The sequence below is a fragment of the Rhodamnia argentea genome, chromosome 6, assembly GCF_020921035.1.
Source record: "Rhodamnia argentea isolate NSW1041297 chromosome 6, ASM2092103v1, whole genome shotgun sequence".
Classification (NCBI taxonomy): domain Eukaryota; kingdom Viridiplantae; phylum Streptophyta; class Magnoliopsida; order Myrtales; family Myrtaceae; genus Rhodamnia; species Rhodamnia argentea.
In genome coordinates, this window is record NC_063155.1 from 31,603,337 (window position 1) to 31,623,080 (window position 19,744).

At 39.7% G+C, this 19,744-nt stretch overlaps 2 protein-coding genes across 4 annotated transcripts; both read right to left on the reverse strand.

Moving 5' to 3' along the window:
* Positions 1-8,363: 8,363 nt before the first annotated feature.
* On the reverse strand, positions 8,364-9,917 carry LOC115745980 (probable N-acetyltransferase HLS1-like). The gene is made up of 2 exons (XM_030681644.2): positions 9,645-9,917; positions 8,364-9,509 (listed from the first exon to the last, which is right to left on the reverse strand). Exons 1-2 carry the CDS (start codon positions 9,828-9,830, stop codon positions 8,493-8,495), a joined length of 1,203 nt encoding a protein of 400 aa, XP_030537504.1. The 5' UTR covers positions 9,831-9,917; the 3' UTR covers positions 8,364-8,492.
* Positions 9,918-15,950: 6,033 nt separating this feature from the next.
* Positions 15,951-17,934, reverse strand: LOC115745992 (SAGA-associated factor 11). 3 transcript variants are annotated; one of them, XM_048281428.1, is made up of 5 exons: positions 17,749-17,934; positions 17,269-17,322; positions 16,540-16,848; positions 16,299-16,351; positions 15,951-16,206 (listed from the first exon to the last, which is right to left on the reverse strand). In XM_048281428.1, exons 2-5 carry the CDS (start codon positions 17,308-17,310, stop codon positions 16,203-16,205), a joined length of 408 nt encoding a protein of 135 aa, XP_048137385.1. In that variant the 5' UTR covers positions 17,311-17,322; positions 17,749-17,934; the 3' UTR covers positions 15,951-16,202. The 3 variants fall into 3 exon arrangements, with proteins under 3 accessions (XP_048137385.1, XP_030537525.1, XP_030537524.1); XM_030681665.2 differs by having other exon boundaries at positions 15,951-16,351; positions 17,269-17,315; positions 17,749-17,933; XM_030681664.2 differs by having other exon boundaries at positions 15,951-16,351; positions 17,749-17,931.
* Positions 17,935-19,744: the final 1,810 nt, after the last annotated feature.

The following is a 19,744-nucleotide window of genomic DNA, read 5'->3' on the forward strand; positions in this document are numbered from 1 at the left end:
CTTAAAATAAGTTTAACTCTGAGCCTTTTTTTTTATAGAAAATGAGGGCATTGCATACTGTTATTTAAAATTTCCCTCAATTCCTCATGCAAGGTTTAACTCCGAGGTTCATCACGGGGTTTTGAACTTTCAACATGCGATTCTTTCTTCCTATTTTTAACTCCAATTGTCACACCCCTCAACTTTACAAGAACAAGGGCAATGACAGGGTCGTCCTTTCACCCAAAAGATACAACCTTGAATATAACCATAACTTAACCCGATATCAAAATATATACAATCATATATATTTGGCACAAATGCATTTGGTTACAATATTAGAGTTTTCTATAATTTATCAAAAAGACATACATTTCCAACGATCAATCGACTCAAGAGTCCACCATAATCATAGACAACTCATACTCAAAATTCCCACTGTCAAATTGTCTTCCCGATAATGGTAACGCTCTTGTCCTACTTGTGGTATGCTCAAGAACGTGAAACGAAAGTAAAATGAATGGAATAAACAACCACAATCCATTGAAAACTACATCTCTTCTAAGCACGTTGAGCATGCATTATTGATATATGAAGCAATACCAACAACTCAAAATCCAAACTCAAGATATAATATACGTACCGAATCAAATGCAGGTGATTTCATTTCAATAGAGTTTTGCATAAAATAGAAATACTCATTTTACCCGCCATCACAATTATCATCAATTGTTAAGTTTATTGATTAATCTCTATTAAAAACTACATTAATGGTCAATTCCATCAATCATTTAATTGCTCAATATCAAGCAATGATCAAGACATAGCGCTTGGTGACAAGGCGATCAAGATTTCACCCTTGCCCATGTGATTATCCTAAAACTAGTGTGCATACCCACAAACCCCTCAATGGGTTCACAATGATATTGAGCACCAAACCAACATCCTCCAATACCACATGAGTCATATCCAAAATCAATATCACATATCAATTTCACCAAAACAAAACGTACAATCTTTCTCAATTTCACTCATCAAACAAGATACATTTCACAAGGGATTTATTAAATCATTTCAAAATTCATTCCGTAAATCCATCTACAAGGCAATACATGTGTACAAACTTTCATGACACCTTTCATAACATGTCTCTCAAGCCATTTTCATGTAACCGAAAGGTAGCAAATGCCCAATCCTGACTTTTATGCAACAAAAATGTCATTTTATAACTTATACTATATATAATCAATATTACTTTCAAAATATGAGTTTACAAACTCGAAAAGGAGATACTATCACTCGTTTGGGAAAGCCGAAAATCAACTTATGATAGTTACTCGAGCCGACGCACCCATATACTTATCAATTAATAAAAAAAGACATAAAAAATCGAGTAATACATTACTCTAATGAACGATATGACTAAACTACCCTTATACATCGAGAAAACGAAAACATACACTCTATTGAAGAAACTTGTTTATAAAGAAAGATGTAAATGACACACGAAACTTCATAAATGCATTCTGATTAAACCGTACTTCGGAATTGATTTTCATCAAACTCCATAGCTCAACAACGCCCTTATCTACCATGTCCATTTCCTAAATAGCTCCTCAAATCTAACCTCACAATTCAGCTTTCACATAACTCCAAATTTAAGACTTAACTTCGGTAATTACTCGATTAAATGAATAATAGGCTGCTTCTTCTTTTTCCTCTTTTAAGCTTCAACTGCATTGAAGCGATTGAAGGAGAAAGAGATAATTCGGTTGGGCTTGAGCTCTAAGAGGCACGGGCCCATTTGCGTTACTAACCCTTTGAAACATACAAACAAGAAAGGCTGCGTTTGGAAAGGTTTTTGGGGAAAACTTTGGGAAAATACAAATGTCTTTAGTCCGAAAGGATTTGGTGAAATGCAAAAACTGTTTGGTAAGCTGTAATTAAAAAGTACCTTGAGAAGACAGTTTGGAAAAATGTTGTTTGGTAAACATATATTTAAAAAGTCATTTAATGTGACCTATTTAGATTTTTTTTTTTTAATTTGTTTACAATTGGAAAAAGAAAACAATGACTGCACGTTTATATGTTTGCATTGAGAATAATATAAAAGAGACGTCTTGACAAATTTATAAATAAAAAAATATGTCAAAGTGGACTTTTTTTGCAATTAAAAAGAGAGTACTTTCATTATAATAAAAATAGTCACATATGTACTGATACAAGATTTACGTTATCATTGATAATTGCAAGCATCCTTAACTATTTACTAAACTCATGGCTATTCGATCACGTAAATGTTCCATGTCAGAAGATAAATTATCATTTGAAGCACAAGTCCTCTCATTTACATCGTTAAGGTTAACTGAATATCCATAATCAAGACCCCAATCAGCTCTTGCAAAATGTGTATCATTAACGGTGTTTCTCCATATAAATTTGTGCAAAGTCATTGTTGCTATCACAATTTTCACTTGTTTTTCAAATAGGTAACTTCGCATTTGCTTTAGAATATTCCACTTCTTTTTTAACATACCAAAGGCTCACTCAATTTCTGATCACGGCGAGGAATGAGCACGGTTGAATACCTCCCGATAACTTGTAGGTGTGGGACCTTATCAAAATTTCGGCAAATGATATCTAAGTTCTTTGGATGGCTCCAAATAACCTATTCGATTTGGATATCCGGCATCTACTAAATAATACTTACATGTACAAATATAATGTAAATTCAATCAACATAGACACATGTATACGTACTACTCTACAAAAATCATTAATTCACGAACCTAGAGGAGGATGAGGAAATTGTACATCATGTCTCCCAATGGCTTCATAGAAGATACGAGTATCATGAGCTTGTCCTTTCCAACCAGGCCAAACATAAATAAATCCCATGTTAAAATTACATACTACCAATACATTTTGAGTCGGTGTTCCTTTTCGACCAATAAAACGAATCTGATCATCCATACATACCCCTGCTGGAATATGTGTGCCATCAATAGTCCAAATACAATCATGACACGAAAATGAAAATATTATTGTATAATCGAAATATATGTTTAGTACTACATTTATATTGTATAAGTGAAACGTACCTTAAAATAAGGATAAAATCTTCAATTATTCTTGATCTTCTTTGAAACTTTCCTAAATTGTTGATCGGATGGTTTGATCAAATCTTTTCTCATTGCACATACTTTATCTAAAACTAAGCTGAAGTACCTGCTTATGGTTTTCTCGGAGCTTTGAGAATGCTCTTGTACCAACCTATTGCCTACACTATGTCCTAAAATGGGAAGAAATATTCCAAGCATTTACGTTACATCAATATTCCTAGTTCCTTGAAGACCATAGCCCATTAATAAATCGTGTATTAAACTATTAAATACGATCCTATCCATTCTAAACATTTGATAGCACCTTATCAGATTAGCATCTTCACCTATCAATTCTTCCAACCATTCATTTCCTGTATATGAAGAGGCATTTACCACAGAACACAATCATGCCACGGAACCGGATAGTTTCACATGTCACGCAAAAGGTCAAAGAGGAGAGCTCACAGATGGAGACCAATTTTATCTACACACAATGAAAAAATCAGGGAATTCCAGGCAAAGACAGAACTGATAAAGACCTAAAAGGGAAGCATTTCATCGATTGCGACGGGAAATTGAAGGAATCTACATCGAATGCTAGAATAAAGTAGCGGAGACATGAAAAAAGACGAACTCATTGTGCGATTGCCCCGAGGCGATGTCGCGAGGGCCAACACAGTGGATCGGGAGAAGGAATGGATGGAGACCGACCATTACAGAGCTACCGTCGTCAAAGGTGATGACACAATAAGAAAGAAATGGAAATCCAGATCTAGGGTTTCTAATGATTTGTCTCTGCGATGGGTTCTCGGGGAAGAGATCATGAAATGATCCAAGGCTTCGTGGTTTTTTTTTTTTTTTCCTATCTAAAGGCTAAACTTGGAATTATAACAAATATATGAGGACATTAAAGGCAAAATTTTTATAAAAAAAACACTATTCATTCTCGGCAGCATGCCGAGAATGCTAGAAAGCCATGCTGCCTTGGGCTTTCAGCCTTTTGTAGGCTAATTTTCACCCAATTATGTTTTGAAAAACATTTCTCAAACTCCTAGACTTTAGCCCAAGAAACTTTGGACACCCAAAGCCCCTTGGGAAAGCCCTTCCCAAACACACCTTAAGTCCCGGAAATTGTGTTTGTAGAAACTCTCTGTCCCTCAAGTGAGATTGTGATGGTTAAAAGGGAAATTGATAGAATCTTACCCATTGCGTGATCAATTTTGACCTTACCCTGGTGAGAACAGCGAATGTTATTGATATATGTCCCTTCGAGTGATGCTCCACTTGCGTGTGTCCAGGGAGTTTAGACGTGCTCCGGCAGTTTCGGGGCCACATTGACTGATGAATTTGACTATGGTCAAACTTTGTAATATCATGTGTTTACCTTCCCATGTTAATGTTGCATTCATAACGACAATCTCTCTATATCTTGCACCAACGGGATAAACTGAAAATACATGAATATGTGTTCCCAGACATCGACATTTGATTTGAATTTATTCGTGAACAAAGACCAACGTGTTTAAGGCTCGAGTTCAATCACACGGGGTTCATTAATTTAGGGCAGATGGGGCAGGTATTTCTGCGTGTTATGCTATTGATTTAGGGCAGATGGGGCAGGTATTTCTGCGTGTTATGCTATTGAATGAGTCTTTTCGTCCTCGTGCAGATACGTCTTCGTGGTCTTGCAGTGAGCCATTTTGTGGTTGGAGGATAAGGTGGGTTCAGAAACACATTTGCAATACTCACTATTCCTTTTTTTTTTTGGCTAGAATTTGCAAGACTCATTAGCTCGGGATCATCTTGACAGGGATCACCATTTACGACATGTTGTTCAATTTTCTTTTAGTGATTCAATTTATCATTCGCTAGACCCGTTAAACGGATGGATCGAGTCCGGTCAAAAATGATCCCGTCCAAATTGACTGGTTTTGACTTATTTATATCCAATCCAAATTTAGTGATCCAGTATATCTAACCCGACCTAATTCGGAATCCATTTTTAGCAAATTTTCTCCTAAAATTATCGCCTTCCGAGAATGGGCCGCTCAATGAACTAACTCGTAAAGTTAGTGATGGAGCTCGGTGGCCGGGCTATGGACGAGGCGTGAAGGTGGTGGTGAAAGTTTGGGTTTTCTTAGAAGTGCAATTTGTCACAAATAATGTGAAGTTGCGAGTCAGAGGTTGTAAACCTAACTTTGGTAGAAGCAAAGCCAACAAATGAAAAAAGGTCGCATGTCACGAAATCAAAGTGGGAGAGAAGAGAAATGGGCGAAGAAGGACCAAAGTGGGCTAAACCTAACCTATTTATTAAATTAATTGAAAATGAGTTTACAATTGACCCACTAAGGGTGTGTTTAGCTCAGTTTTGGAAATAGGTTTCTGAAATGGGCTCTAAACAAATGCAAATATTTTTAGCCTAAGTGGCTTTGGGGAAATGCAAATGTCATTTAGTAAAAAAATGCTTTAAAATGCAACTTTGAGTTAAGTAGTGTTTGGCAAAAAAAAAAAAAAATTGCAAAGGGCCTTCGGCTAGTTATTTTGATTGAAAAAATCAAAACTCCTCACCAGCCGGCCAAGGGCTTATGCCCTTGACGAGTCAAATCTGGCACCAATGTCCTTCGTCAGCCCTTCCTCTGCCCCACCCCGAAGAAGAAGATGAAATTCAATAATCAAGGGTTTCACTTTTAAATGAGAGGGTAAAAATGGATTTGCAGTAAGGTTTTCGGGCAAAATAGGCAACTGACTAACTTTCATTAGTAGCAACATTGGGCTTTCAGCCTTACCAAGGCAGACATTTGATTAAATGCCCCTTGAAAAGGCTTGCTAAATACCCTACTATTTCCCTAAGAATACTTAGAGGCCCAAAGCCCCTTAGAAAAGCTAAATCAAAAGCATCCCAAAACCCATATGTTTTGGATTTTTAACTTTAAAATATATTATAACCCATACTTTAAGCTTGAGGTGATCAATTGATGACTCATTTAAATAATGCGGGTCCATTTTGAAGCCCTATCATTCACTGTGAATCCATAATTTAGAATCACATCAAAGACAAAAATCCAACGATTAATCCCTAGCAACTCTTCTAGATAAAACATTATTACCAATCGATTCCGTGTACTTCATGGGTGGTATCTCTTTCAAAAGTCTCAATTTTCACACACAAATTAACAAGTCTGCACATTAAAACTAATATGGATCTTAATAAGTCCTTAAATTACCATATATGAGGCTCATTCGAACCTCGGAATCCCTGGATGTAAAATAAATAGACGGTATTCCACGCTATTAGGGAAGAAAAATATATGATTAGCAACTTAGGAGATGATGGTAGGGAAGGTAGACTCCACGTCATTTCGGATAACTACCGTCCGATAGAGTCGTGTAGCGGCGTCTCGCACTTGGAGTGAATCATCAGAGCTTTGGCTCCGGCATGGTTGGCCTGTGCTTCGCATAGTGTCTTTCAACCGACTTGTCAACCACATTCTCCAAGTTGAAAGACACTGCTAGAAACTCTTCTATCGGTGGATTTCGTGCACTTCATTGATGGTATCTCTTTGAAAAGTCTCAATTTTTACACACAAATTAACTAGACCACACATAAAAACTAATCGAACCGATGAAAAGAAAATGCCTGAAAAGTACACCTACGGTTTAGACGATTCGAGGTAAGCCCATAGATCTTCTTTGGATTGTGGTCCGTCGATTTCACCCCGGGAGGCAAGGAATAAGGATCAGAGTCCGAGAACTTCTCCAGTTTTGATGGGCCTAATTCGTAATCTAGCTTTCAATCCCTGAAGATTTGCGACTTTAGACCAACAAATTCCTTAGAGATCCAATCCAGCCCATCTTAAAAAAATTAGTCGATCACAGCAATGACATAAGCTTTCTTATTTAATTTTTAGAGAGCCCTTTTTGGCTTTTAGGGAGATGTATGTCCTAGCAAGTTTTCTGCGCAAAAAGTAGATTTTTTTTTTTAGGTGTTATCTAAACCAAATTCAAACATATGAAAAATTCATCGGATCCCCTCCGAAACAACAATCATCATTCGTTTGACTAAATGCAATTATGAAATTAATGTGTATATATTTTGCATAATTTGCGTGGATACAAATTAGTCGTATCGGCGTTCATGTTTTGTTCGTAAAGCTTTTGTATTCACAATTTACCGATGGATGGAACTGCATGATTAGACCTTCCATCCGCATAAGACATGAAACATGAATCAACCTCTAATTGTTGCCATGTCTGCGGCTCGCACTATTGATCGCTTGAGAATGATCCGGAAAAACCCAGAAAAGTCCGTCCAGCTGCGAATCGTAAACCCTCTTAGTTTGCTGCAATTACCCGTCGTTTTCATTAGCCTAATGCGCACTGGCGATGCCATTCAAAGAGCCCCCAACGTTTCCATCATTTTTGTCGCTCTAATCATCGTCGAGACAAACTGCAAGTGACCCTAAATTATTTAGCCCAAAGAAAGGATCAGACAAGACAGCTCGGAGAGAGTTTCCATCCATGGCAGGAGAAGAATCCATATTTGCCTTGCCTAATCTCAAGTATTATTGATGACTTGAAAGCCTACAGCCAACTCGGTTTGCGTCTTTTCCCCTTGAACTGGAAAGCAATGGGCATTGGAGATTCATTATTGCCCCTTGAATACAGTCCACGTCTTCCATAAATAATTACAAAGATGCATCGGTGTGCTCTTACATTAGATCACATATTGACTTGGCCTGAAATTTCAAAAGGACACTTCATCTTCAATTCACATTGTTTTTTCCTTCATTTGGATAGAGTTTCAGTCTTGGAGAATTGGGAGACCGGGCTTTCGAATTTGCAGTGTTAACGAAAGTTGCTATTTCCCAAGCGGGGACAAGTGAACAAAAACGTCTTGGACCGCTAAGGAGGGGCTACATTGGTCCATACATGTACATAGCTTGGCGCCCAAAGAGGAAGTTTAGAACAGAAACATTGGATGGTAGCGCCTATCTTTTTTCCAGTTTCTGTATCGACCATGTGATAGGAACAATAAGAGGAACATCATCACGTGTGAATGAGGAGTGGGGGCCCTAGGGTTTCTGGCTCGTACTTGGAAACCACAGAAAGATGCAAAAACCGTGTACGACGTTGCCGGCAAACACGGTATTGAATTGTCTTGGTCATACTAGGTCCGGTCGCGTTCTCAACATGAACTGAAATGTCGACATACTATCAATATTTCTCAAGAGGTTTAATTAATGTTTATGTGTTCCTTTCGATAATCTCATAACCCAAGTCGAATTCCAAAACCATGTCCAAGATTTAATTCACACCATACTCATCAGACATCATTGGCCAAGGCTGTGGATGGCTGTCTCGGCACATTTTGTGCCCGAGCCCTACATGTTTTTCTTGTAGGGTTGTACTTTATACCTCTCTAGGGTCTACAAAAAGGGCTCTTGTTGGGGGGCTCATTGTCATCTCATGTAAGCTGCTTTGCTTCTCACCGTTCAAGGCCTTGATGCACCACAAGTCTTCCGGGCAGGAGAGCAATTTCCAATGTGGGATGTGAAGCCTCACTTCGTCTCTGGCTCCAATTTCCGTGACCACAAGCTTGCAATCCTTGGACTTGCGAGCCATGTTCCGCACGAATTGGCACAGGGTCTGAACCAGCTCAGCCGAGGACTTGCCCTCACAGTGCACTCCGTACATGAAGTAAAATCCAAATGGGTCGACAAACTCCGGTATCGCCGGGATCTTAAAGCATGGAAAGAATCGATCCATCAACCTACAACTCTTGGTGTATATCAAGCATGATAAGGGTGCTCTCCCTAGCAACCTAAGCTTGAACACCTCCGCACTGTTCCACACACTAACCATGGCCCAGTCCTTTGGACCTCGCCAATACTCCGAGCCGGTCGATACGCTCTCGTATCTCATGTCTTCCCATGCTTCTCCTTTGTAGTAAGCCACCCATGTGCCCAAACTCAGCCTGTTCTCAAGTATATCATCAATGTCGCTGGGGAAGAACTCGGCCGAGCTCATGAACTTCCGGTACAGCAGTTTGGCTTCTTTGGTCCTGAGCTTCTTGATCTCGACATGCGAAGGCAAGTGAAGAGCCCTGTAGGGGCTAACGGGGTTCACGAGTATAGCAGGCGTCCGGAACTTGACGTAGCCGAGGCTGTCGACAAAGAGCTTGACGGAGGCTTTGTTTTCCTTGTCGGTGGCCATGTATGCGAACTCGACATGGTTGGAGACGAACCATTGCTCGAGTGAGCGCACTAATGTCGAACCGACCCCTCGGCGACGATGAAGGGGCGCAACCCTCAGGCCTAGTATGTAGCCCACCCTGGCTAAACCTGAGTTCCCATGAGGCCTCGCCATGGTCACCAACTTTATAGAGCCTTGGACAACACCAACCAATTCATCGTCCAACTCCGCCACCTAAAATGATACCCACGTACAGATGTCAGCTCTTGGATAACACATAAAGAGAAAGGAAACAGACCATCATTCATCATGGAATGGAATGGAATGTAATGGAGAAAAGATGTACTCATTATTAGGGTTTGTTTTTACCAGCATGTAGAAAGAGGGACTGTTTCGGATCCTACAGATGGGGTCACCCAAACTGTCAGTGAAGAGAAAGACTCGATCGGCTGGCCCTACAATCTCACACCCTCGCTCGAGTTCTTCCACACGGGCGCAATCTTTTTCACCATCATAGCTTCGTATCTTGAGTTCTTTGTGCAGTCCTTGAACCATTATATTGATCAGTAAAGTGAAGGGACTCTGTGCTAAGATGTACTTGCGCTAGATCATGCAAAGCGAAGGTGGAGGGAGGGAGGGAGGGAGGGAGCGAGAATAAATAATAAAGATGAGATATAGGACGAAGCTTCAGGAGAGAGTAAATGCCAGCGACTAAGTAGTATTTGCACTTAGAGGGAAGGGGAGAGAGCTTTTGGCTAGGATTTATATTGGAGAGAGAGAGAGAGAGGATGTGTTTTCTATCATCATCAAACCTAGCTAGCGAGGGGTTTTGATGACTTCACTTATCATGATAATAACGTCTCAAAGCGATTTAAAAAAGTTGTAATTTTCTACTTAGTGATTTACTTGTGTTAGATATAAACAAAACTCTTGAAAGACTCGGATTCATTGCGGATGAGACCAAGCCTCAAAAAGCGTATCGAAAATAACCACTCACGGTGATGATCATTTGGGAGTGGACCTTATTTACACATACTATCATGGTACCTCATCTATTCGATGTAAAACTTGGATTATCACAAACTCCCTCACTTAAACCATTAACGTCATCATCAACGTTGGCGTGTACCGCCCAACAATAATGCCTATCTTGGGTTCTTAATCCGATACATTCTCGTCCCATCAGCATCTTAGAAGCCTATCGGGAGCTGCATCTTATACAAGCTCTTTTGCTTTGGTGATCTCTCTGCCCTGGCCTTTGTACGTCCTAAGATCACTGTTCTTATTGGCATCTAATAACAATATTCCTAGACAACAAAAAGGTGACTGATAATGAGGGGAATGTGTGCTTTTGTCTGCTAGCAATTTGGCCATCATTAGCTTAATTAAGCCCCCATCCACGTTGGGATCACCTCAGCCTCACGCCACCGTGCACGCCGGGGCGTGAGCGTTGGTGGCCAACCCATGATTTCCTCCCCCATAACCATTAAAAACTCCAGAAATCAAAAGCAGAAAAGTGGAAATGGATGTATTATATCTCCCCATATCCCGTTTTGTCTCATGTGGTAGATGGAATACGTACCCATTCCATGGACAGGTGCCCCCCATAAAAAATATCTCCTCAGGATATACGACGGTAGGGACTACGGCTTCCTAACCAGATTATCCATAATCTATTCACGAGGCAACACTGAGTTTGTGGCTCCGAAGGATCGGATTCTCTTCCACCTGAAACGAAGCTACGTGTATGTTAGCAGGAGCTGCCAATGATTAAGTGCCGAGTTAAATAATTGAGTTTACGAGGCTTGGCCAATTGCTGCTCTGAGCCTTTCTTTTTACAAGTTTTAAAAATTTGTTCTTTAGTATAAAGAGAGGAGATCAGTCCCTTTCACTTTCGGAGCACACTGAGCATCTGATTAGGTGGCCCATTTGTATTTCTTGATTTGCCCTGCTGCTGCTGCTGCTGCTGCTGCATTGCCTTTGAGGCGGTCCCGCTCGACACTTAGATTATGAAAGCGAAAGTCATTAATCCCCATTACTTTCGATTCCCCCTAGCTTTTCATCTGAGGAAAAAACGACCAAATGCCATTGAATCTAACCCAGATTTTTCTCGACAAAACGTGCTTTTGTGCGCGGGGTGGATTCGACTGAGCACCCATGTGTTCGTTCATTGATCGAGAGAGGTATCATTAGGAAGGATGGAACTCTGATTAAGTCTGATATTTCAAGCGTTACGAGAGCATTTTAAATAGGAAATCACCTTCTCACCTAAGTTCAACTACCCTTTGTCTTTCTGTTTAGTAGAGGTTGAACTGTTGCATGGCCCTTAAAATTAATCAAAATGGCCCCGAATGCTAGCGACGAAAAAATCATTGGAGTCCTGCTTTTTTTTTTATTTTTTTGTCTCAAAGCATCGGTTTTGGGGCTTCAGTTAGACTCGGGCACGAGAAGATCTCTGTGTCTTGGGGTTCGACTTACTCACACGAGGAGAGAGCATGAGAAGATGTCTATTTAACTTAGAGATGATCGGTCCGAGTGGATGGGTTTCATACCTTGAACTTCGAACCTATACTAGGCTCGGTTCCCATTTTTTAGAACTGGGAACTGATCATGTTGACCCTCAAACCGGCTTGGAATTTCAAGGGTTAATCGGAGAACGAGTCGAGGCCTTTTTTTTCCCTTTATGTTTTATTCCACTTTGTTATATATAGGATATGCATGTGTTTAGCATCAATACAATTCATTATGCTTGAGAATATTATATTCAATTCCAACAAATACATTCTGTTTTTTTTTTCAAATAAAAAATAAAATCAATTCAAAACATGTTCGGTTCCGGGTTCTATCCTAGAACCTAGAAACCATCCTTGTTGGTTTTAAGTTCCGGGTTCCCGAGCGTAATCGACCAATTCAAGGTATAGAATCGGGAATCGAATCGATCGTGGTCGATTCTCAATTTTTGGAATCGGACCAATCCCCTTGTTATTCGGCCCATAATTTAACTTCCATGAAACATATCACAAGAGGCAACATGATAGACAAAAACAACTGGAGATATAAGTATTTTGAGAATACGCCCGAACGACCAATGGTTAACAATGGCTTTGATGGTTGGTTTTGCTAGAATAGGCAATAATGAGATCGCTATTTCAGTAAATGACGCGGAAAAGGGTATGTGATTCAAATGCTCGAGAGTTCACACATATATTTTCTTTGTTTCTGGAGCCTAGAGTGAGTTACAAATAAAATTCGAAAAGGTCAAATTTTGAGTGATTCCATCATGTATAATGGAGTTGCGAAAACTTCTGAATAGATACCCTACATTTGAACTAAATTCTTCATCTATCACCTACTCTCTGGGCACCTCACAATTACTTCATGTAACTTCCGAGATATCTACAAATTCATGTGATACACATGCTGTCGAGATAACGAGAATCATCATCACATCCGTCGCATATTTATGGTGGCCTTCGTCCGAAAGAGAGACACGACACCACGCGCTGCGTGTGCAGCTGGGCTTGGGATGTGAATTCCCCACAAAAGGACAAATTTCCCACACATCCATCCACACCCATCATCTCACATTGCTCGTTTGTATCTATCATGTAAAGACAAAAACTTCACACTTAGCCTAATCCTTCGACTAAACTCAATCCAGAACCGTCAGATTTTAGCTTGATCTACTTCTCTAATGATCTAGACTCAATTCACCATGTGTCCTAAGTTAATCTTCATGAATGAAAAGAATATGCCACGTCCAAACTAAACGCTTCGTGGCCGTCCGATCCTCCCCTTCTTCGTGGCTAATCTAGAGCCTAGTTAGTTCCAATCCAACAACCCCACGCCAGCACTTTGTTCACTAATCATAAGACCTCCCATTGTTACTGGAAAAAGACACGTAAAAGAAGAAGCCCATTATATGATTCGCAGCCCCTTGACCAATCGCCAAGTGTACCAGCGTGGAAAGGCGAAATTCCTTTCTGGCCCCGAGACGAACGAATCAGGCCCGGACGGCCTCCCACTATCTCCAAAAAGCACGATGGCGACGTCTTTTTCTTTTGGTCGCTCCACTTATGAAAGGGAAAAATGGGAAATACACAGGCATTCCTGTTCTCCTAGTGCTCCGAGATGCGTTCATTCTGTCGTCCGCGTTTTTTTCCTTGCATGCATCATGATGTCTGCACCGTACTGCATGCTTTCCTCTAGACGATTTTCATATATGCTGATGCTTCCACGTGGAAAAATTTCTGCTTAGGTTTTTTGTTTTTTTTTGTTTTGTCTTTTCATTGCTTATGTGTGTGAGAGACAGAATCAATCATTAAAAAAAAAATTACAGCTTTTTAATTGAAGAAATGAAATGGCACATTTTGTTAGAAGTCGATACAATCCACAAATTGTGTAGAGCAAAGGTGATGAAGCGCCGCCTACGCCTATTAGTGAGGTCTATCCTGCTCCTCGCATCAAATCTAGTGGGTATCGAATGGATAGATCTTGAGCTTGACCGAGCAAGTACATTGGAACGAAGGTAGACGATAAATCCTCATCGATACGTGTCAGTTGGTAGCACCCACATCTTCTCCAAAGCTAGGCCCGACATGTGTGGGGGGAGCTTCGGGAGTTTGGAGGAATGTGAGTGGCTGAACCAGGTTTTCTGGGGGGATTCTATCTTTTTCCGAATCAAGACAGATCTCAAATCTCAGCACCAAAGTTCACTCGCCGCAAGCGTGTATCCACAGTACTTTGTCAACAATCATCCTTATCCTCACATGCCCAACATCATCAACTTCGGCCACACAATGCCACCTCGCATTGCTGGGAACATCTTCTTAACATTACAGGCACCACCGAATCTCAACAGGCAGTGGACAAGGAGATTGATGGCAATAACGAGTGGAATTGGCTTTGTTCGTTTTCATTCGAAGAATTCTTTGCGTAGTAGGCACATGGGAATGCCGAATGGTTCAATACTACCTGCTTCAACCTTACCAAAGTAAACAATACACCATAGTTTAAATCCGAGTTAAACGAATGAAAATGTTCTTGAAAAGGAAAGAAGCTGATAACCCATCAAGATGTTAATTAGGATTTGACGCACAAAATCACAGCAAAGTAAAACGTATAACAACGATAAAGAGAAATTGAGATACGAGATTTTATCTTGGTTTACCCTTAAATTATGGCTATATCAAGCAAAAGATTCAACTATAATTAGCACATCGCATCTCTCGTTACATCCATTAATAACAAAAAAAAAAAAGTGTATATAATTACAGTTATCAATAAGCTCAAACTCAAACTACTAATGAAAAATATGAACTTAAATTATTAAAGCCCTTTGGTGTCCAGAAGGCATTGCTTTCTTGAGACCCTCGCCCGCTTAGCGTAGAGCGGGAGCTACTTGCTTTTCTGTTATTGGGAAAGGTGAACTACATTCTAACACAAGATGCCTACAATCTGAGTGAGGAAGATCTTGTGAAAAGTATCAGCATCCGCAACTTTAGAGAGAGAGAGAGTTAAAGAAAAGGGAAGAAGCAATCTTCAATCAAGCATTATTTGTTCTATCGTCCAAACATGTTTCGACGGCAGTGAAAAGACACGATCAAATGAACAAATCCAAACGAAGATCGCAAACATTCCAGAAGTGGGGAAAATCACGTCACTGAAGCATCTGTCCTATGAGCTTCAATTCCAAGACGTTTTATTTCATTTACATACATGCATTTGCCAATCCAATTCCCTCTTATACACTCAATCAGCTGTAACATTAAGAGTTCACATAAACAGATACTGCAGAAAATTCACATAAACGAACTTCTGCTCATATATGAGAGTATACATACACGCCTAAATAATCAGATGTAACTACGACTGACTCTTTGCGATGAAGATCTTGACAAGATGTCCACTGTCACTACTCGTTGCATTAGTAAATATTTGCCCAATAGGTAGCCGAGGCTCTTAGAGTTACTTCAGAGAGTTACTGCCCTGTTTGAATAGAAATGGTAGTGATCCAACCTCAGTGGTCTTAACAATTGTAGCTTCATGTGTCTTTGGTAATCCACTCAGCCAATTTGCCCGTACACCACTACTGACTACATCAAATTTAACAGCGCACAGAACAAACTAATAATCTAGCACAACGGGGGCCAGGGAGAGAGCAGCCACAAATCCTAAAGTGACAGCTTAGAGAGTGAGTTAACCCTAAAAAACTAACCATTTATCACTAAGGTCCTCTTTATGTGAATCTCAAATAGTTAGTCTACGTAAGGTTGACTAACCACTTCTAAAATCTCTCGCAAACAACTTATGTGAATCTTAAGAGTTAGTAGCCATTTATCACTAAGGTCCTCTTCAATCTACCATTTCTAATACCATAGAGTCAGTCTACGTAAGGTTGATATCAACAGATGAATTTTTTTAAGCTTGCGAACACAGTAAGGACTTGTCTATGTTTTTTGTAAATTGCTTTCCCAAGTTAGCATACACATCCCTGATATGGCCCCAAAATGTAGCCCGAAACTCACTGCTACCTAAACATTTTCCACGGAAATAGCTGTAAGCCTGTAACACGATGCAAGATCAATAAACAACCACTTATCAATTACCTTCTTGGTATGTGATGGGGCTCCTACCCTCGAGAGAGAGAAATTGCCAAAGCAAGGAGAACTGGGCGGAATAATAGCTTGCTTACTCTTGATCCACCACAAGGTGTTCTCAAACTGGCTTTAATAAGTATACACGATCTATCAAATATAATTTTCAAAGATTGTAAACTGCATACACAGATCAGTGATGATGTCAATGGACAGACCATTCATCAAGTGGGTGTAACATAAGACAGCCTCGAATTCCCCCTACTCTATGGTCATTTAGTTTCTTCTGTGATTTCTTCATGGCTCTTCAGAGGTTCCATTTGATAACTCCTCACCTGCAACACCGGTTGACCCATTTGATAACCGATTTTTGCTGGTGGAATTTGAATAAGGGGAGTATGTGGAAGCAGGGCTGCCTCGTGAATACCGGTTTTGTGCTGCAGTGCTACTTCTTGCAGCCTTTGAGCGAGCCTTTCTGCCCTGAAAGGCACAAAGAAGCTAGATAGTAAACAATTACGAACCTGACCATAAATGTCATAAAGCTATTCAACCTAAGATGCTCAACTATAAACTCACCCAAGCATTGAAACATACAAAGCAATTCAAACTAAGAGCCAATTCAGTGCATTCAGTTTACACCCAAAGCATATTCAGGAACAGAGTGTCACCTTGCCCATGCACTTCTCCAAATGAGTAGCGAACCTTCCAGCCATAATTGATCGTCCGCAATTCATGCAGTCAAATATTTCATTGGCGACAGGGGGATGAGTCTGCCCGAAAATGTCAACCACATACTTGCTATTTGTTTCACCGCTATTACTAGGATCGGCCGCCCTTACACGAGCTTGGGTGGAAAGCCTTAATTCTTCCTCTTCATCTTCTAAATTTCTATCAAGCCCCAACTTTGCTATTCGATGACACTCGGAGGCAATATCAACAATAATAGAATCGAGGAGATCTCTAAAATGAGGTGAAAGCTGAAGCGAAAGAGGGAAAGAGCAGAAAAATGTAATAAGAGACTGAACAATATAATCTAGCTAAAAAAAATAGTGCTTCCACAGTGAAAAATTGTTGCAGGAACTGAAAGGACTCAAAATCATCTGAACATTTGAGAAGTTGGCAGTGAAATGAAAAGAAGAAACAAAACCAAACAAAGAGTTGCTTCTAACAAGTATTCTAAACAGAACTCCACTGTGAAGCATGAATACAATCCAAACAATGCAATCCTTCATTTCAAAAGGGACTTCTTTGCAATCTTCCAGCTATAGCGAATATCAAAAGGTATTAAACTTTATGGATTTCAACCACATCTTTTGCCCTTCATCGTGCACTGCATAATTGTCCAGTGGAGACAATTGTAGGTATCACATTCGTCTGTCAAAAGCAAAGGCAATTACCTGGGCGTCAGATGACGTATTATCCTCACGCGATGCCGACATGATACCTGAGAACAGAGAAGAGAACTGAAGCTTAGTTTATGCTAATTGAAGAGCTTATGTTGGCACTATATGATAAAGTAACTAGGAAAAAGCTCTGTTACTGGCATTTTTACAAGCAAGTGGAGGGGAGGTAGGGATTTTACCCCCGACCTGTTGGCAATAGACTTGGCCATCTTAGCAATTGAATAGTGCAAGAATATCTTCTCCTCCTTCTTCCTCCTCTGGTTTTTTTTTTTTTTTTTTAATTTCTTTTTGCGAAGAAACTATGAATATGTAATCGAGAACATCATCCGGAGATTTCCAAATGCCGGCAGGCATTACAAATAGGAATCTATACAGGAGTCTGAGCTATATCTTGAGTTCAATCACAAAGATCACGTAACTACAGAAATCTACATGTTACGATATGATCCAACAAGAAGGTAATTCTATGGTTACCTAAATCGCTCGTTGGCCGCGGATCGCTCGCGATCTGTACCGCGGGCGTGGCGTTCTCCAGCGATCCTGCTTTCTGAAGCAAAACGAAGAAGAGGCGAAAGAAGAGTCCGATTTGATACCCTAGCTCAAGGAAGAGGAAGACTACTTACTTTGACTGAAAAGCCCGAATATTACTCCAATCATTCGGCAATTAACAAAGGCTAATTGAAAAAACTTATTAACTTCTGCATATAATATAGTTGAACAGTGTAACATACATAACATAAATTTTCCTTCAATGGTGAAGAGTGCGGCCATAATTAGATAACTAGTTGATGGGGAGCTCAGCCCGCATGACAATAATTTTAGAATAGAAATCCGTTTGATATCGCAACTTCTAAAATAAAAATTCATTTAGTTACGTAATTTCATTTTTCTATTGAGCATTTTTTTACGAGCCACCAGACGTATTAAAAAAATTTACTAGTCTCCATAAGTGGAAAAATTAACTTCTACGTAATTTCTAGAACAGAAGTGTTGCCACATGCACTTAGATGGGAATTGCATTTACAACCATCATCGATTCTTGAGTTGGAAGCATTAAAAATCCTACCTATCATGTAATGCTAGTTGATAAAAAAGAAGAAGTAATCCTAGAGCGGGTACAAAACTTACTACGTTTTACTGCATTGTCCTTGATCCTATTCTATTTATTTAGATGTTCTTGTTATGTTATTGTTCATTCTATGAAAAAGTTAAATCATAGGAAAAATTCTAAATAAGAACAAGAAGTACCCTCACTTTTTCAAATAAGGATCCGAAGTTGACCTAATTTCAAATAAGTCTCGGAAGTGCCTTCATTATTTCAAATAAAGGCTTGGTCGAATGGTATTTTTTTTTTTTTCCTTTTTCTCTTTTTCTGCTTTTCTTTTCTTTTTCTCTCCTCTCCCCCCGACCATTGCCGACCTCAAGCGATCGCAACACTCCACCGGTGGAACGTGGAGGGAAGAGGGTAAAAAGAAAAGAAAAATAAAAAGAAAATAAATAAATTAATTAATTAATTAATTAAATGATGAGAATGCCCTTAGTTAGGTTCTTCTTTGAAACAATAAGGGCACTTAATGCCATTATTTGAAACAAAGTCACTTCATGCTCTAATTTGAGAAAATAATGGCACGTTAAGTCTTTATTTGGAATTTTCCCCTAAATCATAGAAGGTTAATATGTATTATATATGGATACACAACACAAAGAGATGCTTCTATTTTCAAATTTGGAATAAAAAAAATCCCAAACCAATTATACTCGTACTTAGACATGGTCATGGGCCGTGAACCGCCGGTTTCGGTTTATGGCCATGCTTGAATCGGAACCGACCCTTGAAGTGGCGGTCTCGATTTCGGTTCGAAACAGCCGATTCTAGGCCGATTCAAGGGCTAGTTCCGGTTCGGCCCAATTTTGGGCCGTTATGGGAGAAAAGAGCCATTGGCTCTTTTCCCCTTTTTTTTTTTTTTTTTTAAGGTTCGGAACCGCCGGTTCCGGACCGATTTCGAATTTTTTTAAACTCTAACCGGCCCGTGAGGGGCCGGGCCAATTCCGGTTATTCCACGGGACGGTTCCGGACCCAAATCCGCCCGTAGCCATGTCTACTCGTACCAATTCAACCTCAAACATTTCAATATGATTAATTTAGTTCTAAATATTTTAATTATGTCAATGTAATCCTCAATTTTTTTGATGATTTGCCAACTTAGTCCTAAACCTTTTGACGATTTATCATTTTAGTACTTTCGGTCAAGTTTGACCCAATATCGTTGATATGCTGATCTAATCACCGTTGCTCATTCTAGACATAGACATTTTTTTTTTATATTTTTTTCATTTTCTTTATTCCTTTTTTTCCAACCTTAGGCTAGCGACCCTCGCTGGAATCTAGCAAGGATGGCTCACACGTGTGGCTGGTGGCCAAGGTTAGAAAAAAGAAAAAGAAAAGTTTACAAAATTATACATCTCGGTG

Bases quoted from the DNA above. Each gene is read 5' to 3' on its own strand.
- LOC115745980 (XM_030681644.2), bottom strand. From the start codon at position 9,830: ATGGTTCAAGGACTGCACAAAGAACTCAAGATACGAAGCTATGATGGT. The intron at 9,510-9,644 runs GTAAAAACAAAC...GTATCATTTTAG, and splicing joins GTCCCTCTTTCTACATGCTG to GTGGCGGAGTTGGACGATGA.
- LOC115745992 (XM_030681665.2), bottom strand. From the start codon at position 17,310: ATGTCGGCATCGCGTGAGGATAATACGTCATCTGACGCCCAG. The intron at 16,849-17,268 runs GTAATTGCCTTT...CTTTCGCTTCAG, and splicing joins ATACGTCATCTGACGCCCAG to CTTTCACCTCATTTTAGAGA. The intron at 16,352-16,539 runs GTGACACTCTGT...TGTGCCTTTCAG, and splicing joins TGGAGAAGTGCATGGGCAAG to GGCAGAAAGGCTCGCTCAAA.